Source organism: Salvelinus fontinalis, chromosome 19 (assembly GCF_029448725.1).
Source record: "Salvelinus fontinalis isolate EN_2023a chromosome 19, ASM2944872v1, whole genome shotgun sequence".
Lineage (NCBI taxonomy): Eukaryota > Metazoa > Chordata > Actinopteri > Salmoniformes > Salmonidae > Salvelinus > Salvelinus fontinalis.
Window position 1 is genome coordinate 12005643 of NC_074683.1, and position 12091 is coordinate 12017733.

The window sequence follows — 12091 nt, forward strand, 5'->3', positions numbered from 1 at the left end:
GGACTTTATGGAAACAATTATACAAATATGCTCCTAAATAAATCAAAAATAAGACCACTATCGAAAAATACAATGTTCAGATTGGTATGTTCAAAACATTGGGCTGTAGAGAAAAAACGATTATATGTGCTGAGGTAAAAGTGGTGTTGGGAATACTTAGTTGGGTCTGTAGTATCTATATATGCAGTTCTTTCATGGGGACTGAGGTCTAAATACCCAGCAGCACTTTCTACTCCACTCACTCCATTGGTCCCAATGCAATACACTTTGGGCCTATAAATTACATATTGGCTTATAGAGAAAAAAAACCTATTCTATGTGCCGAAGTAAAGGTGGGGTTGGGATTACACAGTAGGGTCTGTAGAATATATATATGGTGTTATTACTTGGGGGACTGAGGTCTAAATACCTAGCAGCACTTTCTATTCCACTGACTCCATTGGTCCCAAGCGAAACACTATGGGGCCGATTCCGACCCTTGTTAAGCAGTGCATAAATGGAACATAATTCACTTTTTATGCACTTTTCTCTATGGCCCTGATTCCGACCCGAGTTAAGCGCACGTAAATGGAATGTTATTCCCTTTTATGCACTTTTCTCTCTGAGTATTCTGCCCTTGAATTTAAGTATGAGTTATTCACCCGCTATTCATTCGTGGTGGAGATCTAAGAATTTAAGGTGTGGTGGATGTGTCTTCAGATAAGTCGTATTCTGACCTTGACTTAATGCCCTCATAATTCCACCACCTATACACATAAGGAAACCATGAATAAGGTAGAGGGAACCGTCCGGTTCAAAGTGGGAAAAGGTATCTACTTTTTTTTCTCTGATATAAATAACAGCATTCTCCATGCACCTTAAGAGCTATTGATAAGAGCTAGGTAAGTTAGTAAGGTAAAGGGGGTTGTAAATACACATAGCAATTGTTTTAGAGAATTATTCCTTATCATTTCTGGAGACGAATGGGAAACCAGTCATATGGAAGCAAATTTAAAATAATACCAACATTGCAGCCGCTTTTCCACAGTGAAATAGGCTGTAAATAGCTGTGCCGTTATTCAGAATTTTAATTGTGTGCCCTCATAATTTGCCTGGATAAAATTTGGACACCCAAGCTATAGGCTTCTGTTGGGCTGGACCTGATGAGAGGATGTATGCACATTAGAATGTTTTAATTAGAGCCTATGCCCAGGCTTTTCTCTATTTTATGTGACAAATTGTATCATGTTAAATGTTAGCCACTTTCGGAAGCCACCGTCAGTAATACCCATATACATTTATAACTGTCACTTTAGTGTTTGTTTTCTTCAATTTGTAGCTTATCTTTTTGCATCATTCTATTCTATTCCATTTACCTGTCTTTGTTTAACCTGAGGGTCGCTAGCGTTAGTGGATCATATTATGCTAACAGTGTGCAATAATTTGGGACATGCAGCCAATTTGAATCATTATGGAATCATTATGAAACCTGGTGCATGGTTCACAACTACACCGTTGTCATACAGTTCTATGATTAGTGACAGATAGGTTCGATTTATAGGACTATTGTTCAACCCCTATTGTACACTTTTATCCACCTTCCAATGTTCCATGGATTGAACTTGAATATGACAAAAGTCTGGATGAATTCAAACCACTGTATTTTTTATTCCTCAATATATTATAGTGTATAAAGGCTCTCCAAATATTTCCTAACCCTTAAATTTGCCTAAATAATCTACAAAATCAGAGTATTTTTAAATCTACCAGTTGGTACTGAGGCGGAGACAAAATGCATATATTTAGATGGCTTTCTTTCATTGATCCCTATATTCTGACACTGTTCTCTCAATGTATTCTAGTGTCTGTTGACAAACTTCAAATTAAAGGTACACCATATTTATAGGGATGGCTTAAGATAAATGTACTGAAAACCCTATTGAATGAAAATGCCACAAGAAAATCTGTTGGCCAGCAGGTGGGGGGTTTTCAGTGATGAATGAAATGTCTTCAGCGCGGAAGGGAACCACGCCTGCAAAGCCCGTTAAGCACCTGCATAAGGTGTCAGAATACTAACTACTGAGAAGTGCTGAGGAAAGGCGTGCATAGAAAAGGCTTACATTTCCTTAGTCGGAATCGGCCCCTACAGGCCTATAAATTAAACATTGGGTGAAAAAATAAACTACTATTATATGTGCCGACGTAAAAGTGGGGTTGGGAGTACTTAGTAGGTTCTACAGAATCTATGTATGGTATAAATGACATATATAGAAGTGCTCCTGAATAGGATGGACCCCCCCCACAGGCAATGATGTAATTGTGTATGGTGAAATATGTATGTTCAATATGAAAAAAAGTACTGCATTTAAACTGATTGGCAAAATCAGCAGCAACACTCCTAGGGGTGTAAACTCTGTGGATTTGGAAACTACAAGTGCACTGAGTAGAATGGAACCCCCTTTTACTGTGACACAATGTAGGTGCAATAAATGATAGAAAATACACACACACTCAAAAAAACATTGTGACCATTTAGGCTTGAAAAAATATACAAATGAATCATATCTTATGGAAATACTTTCAATTATTCTTTGTATGATAGCTAGAAAATATATCAGTAATTGTGCACATTTGTCATTTTATTAATTTACAAAGTATACAGGTCATAACTCTTACTCTGAAGGAGTTCAAAAATCCATGACCCGGATGTACTTAGGTATCCTTGCTTCCTTCACAGTGGGGATGCAACGAACTTTCCAAACAGCCAATCACATGCCAAAGGTGTGAAGGCGCTAATTTGACCTCTTCCACCAGCAAGAATAAGGCCGTGACTTCCGCGATTTCCCTTCAAAATAAAAGTCCCGCAATGAAGATCGTAAAAATGTATAAAAATGGTCGAATTTCATTACATTTTATGTGGAAATGTTAGCTAACTTAGAATTTTGTTTAACAATATGAAAAAAAGGGAAAAGTGAATTGCCTTTATAGCACAAATAATATTATTTACATTTACATTTACATTTAAGTCATTTAGCAGACGCTCTTATCCAGAGCGACTTACAAATTGGAAAGTTCATACATATTCATCCTGGTCCCCCCGTGGGAATTGAACCCTGGTCCCCCCGTGGGAATTGAACCCACAACCCTGGCGTTGCAAGCGCCATGCTCTATCAACTGAGCCACACGGGCCACACGGGACCACATAGCATTGATTTTATTGTTAACAGCTTTAAAAGTAATCATCCATTGCAACATCCATTTGACTTAATTGTGTGTACAAACGCCCATTTTGATTCTTGACGATTAACTTATACATACGGCATGTGTTTAGTTCAACTGTCGTACCCCATCAGAACCCAAAATAAAAGCTTGTTTTACTCCAATGTTTAAACACTGTCTCAACGCTGTGCGTTACAAGGAAGACATCCTCCTCCCTCATGTGGTACCCTTCCTGCAGGCCCATCCTGACATGACCCTCCAGCATGACAATGCCACCAGCCATAATACTCGTTCTGTGCATGATTTCCTGCAAGACAGGAATGTCAGTGTTCTGCCAAGGCCAGCGAAGCGCCCGGATCTCAATCCCATTGAGCACGTCTGGGACCTGTTGGATCGGAGGGTGAGGGCTAGGGCCATTCCCCCCAGAAATGTCCGGGAACTTGCAGGTGCCTTGGTGGAAGAGTGGGGTAACATCTCACAGCAAGAACTGGCAAATCTGGTGCAGTCCATGAGGAGGAGATGTACTGCAGTACTTAATGCAGCTGGTGGCCACACCAGATACTGACTGTTACTTTTGATTTTGACCCCCCCCCCATTTGTTCAGGGACACATTATTCAATTTCTGTTAGTCACATGACTGTGGAACTTGTTCAGTTTATGTCTCAGTTGCTGAATCTTATGTTCTTACAAATATTTGCACATGTTAAGTTTGCTGAAAATAAACGCAGTTGACATTGAGGGGACTTTTGAGTTCATTTAAGGACCGCAAAATGAGCAGCACGCTCCTCTGGGTGAAACTCTGTGGATTTGGAAACTAGAAGTAGTCCTGACTAGAATGGACACCCTTTTACTGTGACAAAATGTACAGAAAATTGTGTACATGGTGCAATAAATTATAGGGGTACACACACAAAAAACATTGTTGACGATTTAGGCTTGAAAAAAAACAACTAATCAATCACATAATATCTTTTAGAAATAATTATCTTATCATATCTTTGTATGATAACTATACTGAAAATAATATAAACGCAACATTTAACTATTTCAATGATTTACTGAGTTACAGTTCATATAATGAAATCAGTCAATTGAAATAAATTCATTAGGCCCTAATCTATGGATTTCACATGACTGGGCAGGGGTGCAGCCATGAGTGGGCCTTGGAGGGCATAGGCCCACCCACTTGGCAGCCAGGCACACCCGCTGTGGAGCCAGGCCCAGCCAATCAGAATTAGTTCCCCCCCCCCAAAAGGGCTTTATTACAGACAGAAATTCTCCTCAGCACCATCCCACCCCCTCTCAGATGTTCCCACAGGTGAAGAAGCCAGATGTGGATTTCCTGGGCTGGCGTGGTTACAGGTGGTCGGCGGTTGTGAGGCTGATTGGACATACTGCCAAATTCTCTAAAATGAAGTTGGAGGTAGCATTAAATTATCCGGCAACAGCTCTGGTGGATATTCCGGCAGTCAGTTTGCCAATTGCATGCTCCCTCAACTCGAGACATCAGTGGCATTGTGCTGTGATAAAACTGCACATTTTAAAGTGGTCTTTTATTGTCCCCAGCTCAAGGTGCACCTGTATAATGATCATGCTGTTCAATTAGCTTCTTCATATGCCACACCTGTCAAGTGGATGGATTATCTTTGCAAAGGAGAAATTCTCATTAACAGGGATGTAACCATATTTGTCCATCGAATTTGAGAGAAATACACTTTTTGTGCGTATGGAACATTTCTGGGATTTTTTAATTCAGCTCATGAAACCAACACTTTACGTATTTTTGTTCAGTGTAGTATACAATATATCAATAATTGTGCACATTTTCCATAATGTTCGTCCTAACTATTGTTTACTAAGTATACTGGACGGGACTCTTATTCTGAATGATACCAAAAACTCGTGACCTGGAAATACTTAATTGTTCTTGCCTGCTTTACACGCTGAACGACTTCACAGCGTCTAATTTTTTAGCACGTGTATTTACATTATTGTTATTGAACCAGACCGGACGCGGAGGTAGGAGACAGCTGTCTTTCAAATAAATAACTACACAGTCCACCAGTTAGTCACTATTGTGTTAAAATGTATTGTAAATGTATTCATTGTTTCGAGAGTTCATGGCTGTCAGGTAAGGTTAGTTAACTAGCTAATGTTATTCACTCAGCCAACCATGGGTATAATAATTAGCTGCAACTAAAACGAGAATTTATATTGAACAAATTAATTTAAGTCCCCCTCCGTTCCGTTTAACAAACTTTTAGCAACAGAATCTGCGGAATGAATACACCCTTGTTAGCTAATTTAACCCTAATCAGCCAACCAGTTAGCTAGCAATTGTGTTGTGAGTGACATCTCATTGCACTACAATCAAAGATTGTTATAACTAAACCAAGATAGACCACAGCCTGTCATTTCCAATTGGAATAGATGAGTCATAGTGGCAGAACAAGCAAGGAGGTGGGCAGAGCCAAGCGAGATCCTATTGGCCCGTTCTTGCATACACTGCATATTTCCGTTCGGGAACGCCTACTCGTGAAATGTGCGTGTACAATAAGTCAATTCGACTTTACACTCCTAAACAATGTGATTTTTAAAAACGTTCATCGATGAGAACATTTGCAGATTGTAGGCCAAAATCAATCTCGTTTCATCTTCTCCCACTGCCCGCCATATTTGGTAGTGAGTGGAAACGCCAAGCGGATGCTTCATATTTTATATTCCAGTGAAATATCTCTCATTGTTCTATCTGTGCTACAATGTGATATCAGTTTTTTTGCTCCATATTGCAGGTGTCCATAAACAGTAACAAATCATGAAACGGCTGCCTGCAGACACCGTGAGGCTTCTGTCCAGCTGTCAGGTCATCACCTCTGTGGTAAACGTGGTGAAGGAGCTGCTGGAGAATTCCTTGGATGCTGGTGCCTTGAGTATCGACATTAAACTGGTAAAATATTATTTTAACCATTACTGTGGCCAGGGAAGCACATGAAAATCCCTAATGGCATGATGAAATTGTCACATTGTAAAGCACATATTTGACTTGTTTTCCCTGGTGAGAATTAGGCATACTTAAAGGGCAATTGCACCACTTTTCAACCTAATTTTCATTATCTCCAGCACAATAAGCACAATCTTCATATGTGAAAAGGATGTTTTTCTACATGGGGTGGTCCGCAGTGTGCACAGTTCCTAAGCAGTTTTAATGAACTTGTATGACTAGAAGGAACTTTTAGTTTGGTACACAACCCTGCATCCGTGCCATCACAAAATTAATGTTTACGCGATCCAAAACAGTCCATTATAAATTGCAATCTATCATGATTTGAAAGCTTGTTCTATTGCCAACTTGACTAGCTAAGTTATAAAATATGATCTTACAGTGTTAGGCTTTCACAATGCAATTCAGAAAATAGATTGTCATTTTGGTACGCATAGAAAGGAGTTATGAGTTCATTCAGGTAGGTTTGCCGTGGTAAATTAAAAACACAAACAGGGTCATTCTGTTCAGAACAACCCAGGGTATGACACCATGTCATCTTGTAACTGTACATCAACCAGGCTCATTCTGTTCAGAACAACCCAGGGTATGACACCATGTCATCTTGTAACTGTACATCAACCAGGCTCATTCTGTTCAGAACAACCCAGGGTATGACACCATGTCATCTTGTAACTGTACATCAAACATAGTCTTCATAAAAGTTGACACTGTATATGACATGAGTTTGATGATTTGGAAATATGAAGTGCACATTTGGACTCATGGCTTACTTTTATGACATCAAAGCAGTATTTATTATAATACTCAATGTCTCATCTGTCAAAATACACAGTCATCTTAATTTACAGCATTTCATTATTGCAGACAACAAAAAATGTGCAAAAATTGCTAGGAGGGATGGGGGTAACTTCTTGTTGCTCGCAGTGTTCAAATTCAGATCGGCTGTCAGTCAACCATACAGCACTGTGAAGCGCAGAGCCAGAGCTCTGACGTCATGTATAGCATGTTACTGTACAGCCACTACGTTCCAATTTAGGAGGCTTATAATTGCCCAAATCTGCCATTTTCAAACCGTATACGAGAACGAGCGTAACGAGCGTTAAGGGTTACTCCTACCCTGCATTTTTTTTGTACCTTGTCTTTTTAACCACAGATCATAGAAACGTTTTCATATACAGTGCAATCGGAAAGTATTCAGACCCCTTTGACTTTTTCCACATTTTGTTAAGTTACATCCTTATTTTAAAATGTATTAAATGTTTTTTTTTCCTATCAATCTACACACAATACCTCGTAATGATAAAGCAAAAAACATTTTTGGGAAATTTGTGCAAATTTTTACAAAATGAAAAACGGAAATATAACATTTACATAAGTATTCAGACCCTTTACTAAGTACTTTCTTGAAGCACCTTAGGCTCGCTGCAGCCTCCAATCTTCTTGGGTGTGACACTACAAGCTTGGCACAAGCTCTGTAAAGCTGGATGGGGATCGTTGCTGCACAGCTACAGTACCAGTCAACGTTTGGACACTACTTATTCAAGGGGTTTTCTTTATTTGTACTATTTTCTACATAGTAGAGTTTAGTGAAGACATCAAAACTATGAAATAACACATATGGAATCATTTAGTAAGCAAAAAAGTGTTAAACAAATCAAAATATATATTGCAGGTTCTTCACAGTAGCCACCCTTTGCCTTGATGACAGCTTTACACAGTCTTGGCATTCTCTCAACCAGCTTCATGAGGTAGTCACCTGGAATGCATTTCAATTAACTTGTTAATTTGTGGAATTTCTTTCCTTAATGCATTTGACCCAATCAGTTGTGGAAGGTAGGGGTGGTATACAGAAGATAGCCCTATTTGGTAAAAGACCAAGTCCATATTGTGGCAAGAGCAGCTCAAATAAGCAAAGAGAAACAACGGCGCCCCAGAGCAGGTTTTCATCAAGGATCTCTCTGTACTTTGCTCTGTTCATCTTTGCCTCATTCTGTAGTCTCCCAGTCCCTGTCGCTGAAAAACATCCCCAATGCATGATGCTGCCACCACCATGCTTCACTGTGGGGATGGGGCCAGGTTTCCTCCATACATTTACATTTAAGTCATTTAGCAGACGCTCTTATCCAGAGCGACTTACAAATCTGAATGCCAAGCGTCCAGACATGACGCTTGGCATTCAGGCCAAAGAGTTCAATCTTGGTTTCAACAGACCAGCGAATCTTGTTTCTCATGTCTTAGATTCTTTAGGTGCCTTTTGGCAATCTTCAAGCGGGCTCTCATGTGCCTTTTACTGAGGAGTGGCTTCTGTCTGGCCCTCTACCATAAAGGCATGATTGGTGGAGTGCTGCAGAGATGGTTATCCTTCTGTAAAGTTTTCTCATCTCCACAGAGGAACTCTATAGCTCTGTCAGTGACCATTTAGTTCTTGGTCACCTCCCTGTCAAGGCCCTTTTCCCCCTATTGCTCAGTTTGGCCTGGCGGCCAGCTCTAGGAAGAGTCTTGGTGGCTCCAAACTTCTTCCATTTAGGAGTGATGGAGGCTATTGGGTTTTTGGGGACCTTCAATGCTGCAGAATTGTTTTTGGTACCCTCCCCAAGATCTGTGCCTCGACACAATCCTGTCTCGGAGCTCTGTGGACAGTTCCTTTGACCTCATGGCTAGGTTTTTGCACTGACATTTACTGTCAACTGTGAGACTTTATTTAGACGTGTGTGCCTTTCCAAATCATGTCCAGTCAATTGAATTTACAACAGGTGGACAATCACTTTGTAGAAACAGCTCAAGGATGATCATTGGAAACAGGGTGCACCTGAGCTTAATTTTGAGTCTCATTGCAAAGGGTCTGAATACTTATGTAAATAATGTATTTCTGTTTTTTATTTTTAATACATTTGCAAAAATGTCTAAACCTGTTTTCACTTTGTCATTATGGGGTATTGGGTGTAGATTGCTGAGGAAAATAAAATATTTGATCCATTTTAGAATAAGGCTATAATGTAACAATGTGGAAAAAGTCAAGGGGTATGAGTACTTTCCGAAGGCACTGTATGTAGACAATGGTTTTGTGTTGGAGATGATGAATATGAGGTTGAAAAGTGGCAGAATTGCCCTTTTTTTTAAGGTATGATGTTTAACCTGTCATGATAAAATTAATGTAGCTAGCAATACACACTGTCTCCAACTCCCAATTACTGTCTGAAATGGTTGTAGTGTACTCCTGGTCGTGTCATCTGAATTCCTAAGATATTTTCCCATTTCGAGTGGGCTCAGCTCACCTGCTCTCAGTGTGAGCTTGTTTTTCTTGGCATGGCGGAATACTTGAGTTCACTCTCATCAATGCAGTCTTTGCCCACTTCAAAGCCATTTCTTAATGAGCTGTCAGCAGTAATACTTTCAAGCAGCACAGCCAGCCTCTGAGGACATAGTGAAGCTTTTTGATTGGACTAATATTTCTAACTCTTCTCCTATATTGCCAAGAGGAAAGCAAATCCACTTATGGAGAGGAAAACATTTTCCCGGAACTGTGAACACCACATCATCAATATCAAAAGCCTCCAAGCATCTAGCACATACACCTGCCTGTATGGAAGGAAGCTATTGTTTTATTGAAACACAATTGATCATTTTCTTGTACTTCCTCCTCTTCAATTGGAAACTAAGCTGCAGTGGACACTAAAATATTATCATGTCAACCCACAAAAGGTACTTTTAAGAACTTAGCTGTTAATAGGACACAAAACTAAATCTGCTTTTGAGACACTTTTGAAGGGACTACACTGAACTGACTTCAATTTCGTATGAACCGCATTCTCTGTTCTTTTGTTTGTCATGTCTTAGGAGAATTATGGTTTTGATCGAATAGAAATCAGAGACAATGGCTCTGGCATCAAAGCTGCTGATACTGCTGTGATGGCTGTGCCACACTACACCTCTAAGATCTGCAGCCACGATGACCTGGAGCACCTGGCGACATATGGCTTCAGAGGAGAGGCCCTGGGCTCCATCTGCGCTGTGGCAGAGGTCAGATACATCTGTCTTTTAGACAATTCTGCTCCAAAAAGTCCAAAGCGGAAATAGGTTAGCTGTGATAGATTTGTCCCGTTGACTCCCACCAGGTAGCTGTCACAACAAAGACGTCAGAGGACGACTTCGGGACCCAATACACGCTTGACCTCACGGGAAGTGTTGTTTCCCAGAAGCCCTCTCACCTAGGGCAAGGTTTGGCTTTTTCCTTTTTACTGAAACAGACGATCCAGTCCGTCTGTTTCCAACAATATTTATTATGTGTGCGTGACAGAGAAAAATATTATGGGTAGACATGAGCTTTGATGTCTTTTCAGGTACCACAGTCTGTGCGCTGAAGCTTTTTAAGAATCTCCCAGTGAGGAGGCAGTACTATGCCAACACGAAGAAGTGCAAGGAGGAGTTGAAGAAGGTGCAGGACCTGCTCATGGCCTACGCCATTTTAAAACCAGAGCTGAGACTCACCCTCACTCACAATAAGGTACAACTTCTTTCTCATTATTTATGAATCTTATACTTCTTACCACAAGGTGTCCTCATCTGTCTGTATATTCCATGAAACCAATCCCTGCACACCAACTCCAGTAATCACTGTTTAGAGTGTTGTTAATGCTGTGTATGATTTGATACGTTAGTGGTGTCTTGATGGGACTTAAAATGGTAGATCATCTTATTTCAGGGATGTGTTTCTCTCCTTACAAACACAATTCGATACACATCTAGTTACATGGGCTCCGATACTATACAGGGACTATACTTTTAGTTTGAAATGATTGGATCTGTCTCAGCTGACTTCTGAGCTGTGTGTGTGTTTGTATGATGTAGTGTGTGAGCTGAGCCATAGGGCAGACTGAGCATCTACCACAATCAGATGAGGGTGGGGGGCAATTGATCTGAAATTCTCATCACCCAGTGATTAACTTGTCATATATAAGATACAATTGTTTTGAGCTAGTAATATGTCAATATTTATCTTTAGAAATGAGCAATGACATACATAGCCAATTAATATAACACAGCTTTGGATTTCACCCCTGTCACAAAAGCGAATGTTTTTGACCGTTTGGAACTTCATGGAGGAGAGCTGCTCTCTTCTCCCGTTCAGACCAGTGCAGCTCACTAAAATTATTGCTGTCCTTGTTATGAAACAACAGTTTTACCCTGTTCATGTAATGGCCGAAAAACCCCAATTAGCAGTAACTTGTTCAATCAGCAAGATGTGAGTTGTGTCCACCCCGGTAGCCCACACAGCTCTGCCGGTAAAAACACAATTTTCTACAGTGCATTTGGTAACAATGACCCAGCAAATTACATTGGTTGTCCCGCATTAAAGCCTATGATTTTAATATTGCGAAAGCCATTTTACATCTGAAGGTGCAGCACAGGTGTAGCCTACGAATATTAGAACAGGGATAGGGTAGGCCTAGCTACCTCACAGCTGCTCACGCCAATGAGTCTCCCGCACTGTGTGCACGTCTGACTTGTAGATCAGTGTCATACGCAGGTACAGTGTCTTAAGAAACTATTCATACCGCTTGACTTATTCCATATTTTGTTGTTACAGCCAGAATTCAAAATGGATTACATTTTGTTTTCTCTCACCCATCTACATACAATACCCCATAATGACAAAGTAAAAACAAGTTTCTTGACATTTGTGCAAATTTATTGAAAATGGAAAACAGAAATGTAACTGACACTGAATGAAAATATAAACGCAGCATTCAACAATTTCAAAGATTTGACTAAGTTACAGTTCATATAAGGAATCAGTCAATTGAAATAAGGTCATTGGACCATAATCTATGGATTTCACATGACTGGGAAGATAGATATGCATGTGTTGGTCACAGATGCCTTAAAAGG

The 12091-nt window shown here is 40.1% G+C and overlaps 1 protein-coding gene across 1 annotated transcript in view; it reads left to right on the plus strand.

The window, feature by feature from the left end:
* Positions 1-5111: 5111 nt before the first annotated feature.
* Positions 5112-12091, plus strand: part of pms1 (PMS1 homolog 1, mismatch repair system component) — a 60574-nt gene continuing 53594 nt past the window's right edge. The window contains exons 1-5 of the mRNA XM_055870797.1: positions 5112-5217; positions 5991-6145; positions 10040-10222; positions 10318-10420; positions 10543-10706. Coding sequence (XP_055726772.1) covers positions 6014-6145; positions 10040-10222; positions 10318-10420; positions 10543-10706 — 582 coding nt within the window. The 5' untranslated portion in view covers positions 5112-5217; positions 5991-6013. The remainder of the gene's footprint in view (positions 5218-5990; positions 6146-10039; positions 10223-10317; positions 10421-10542; positions 10707-12091) is intronic.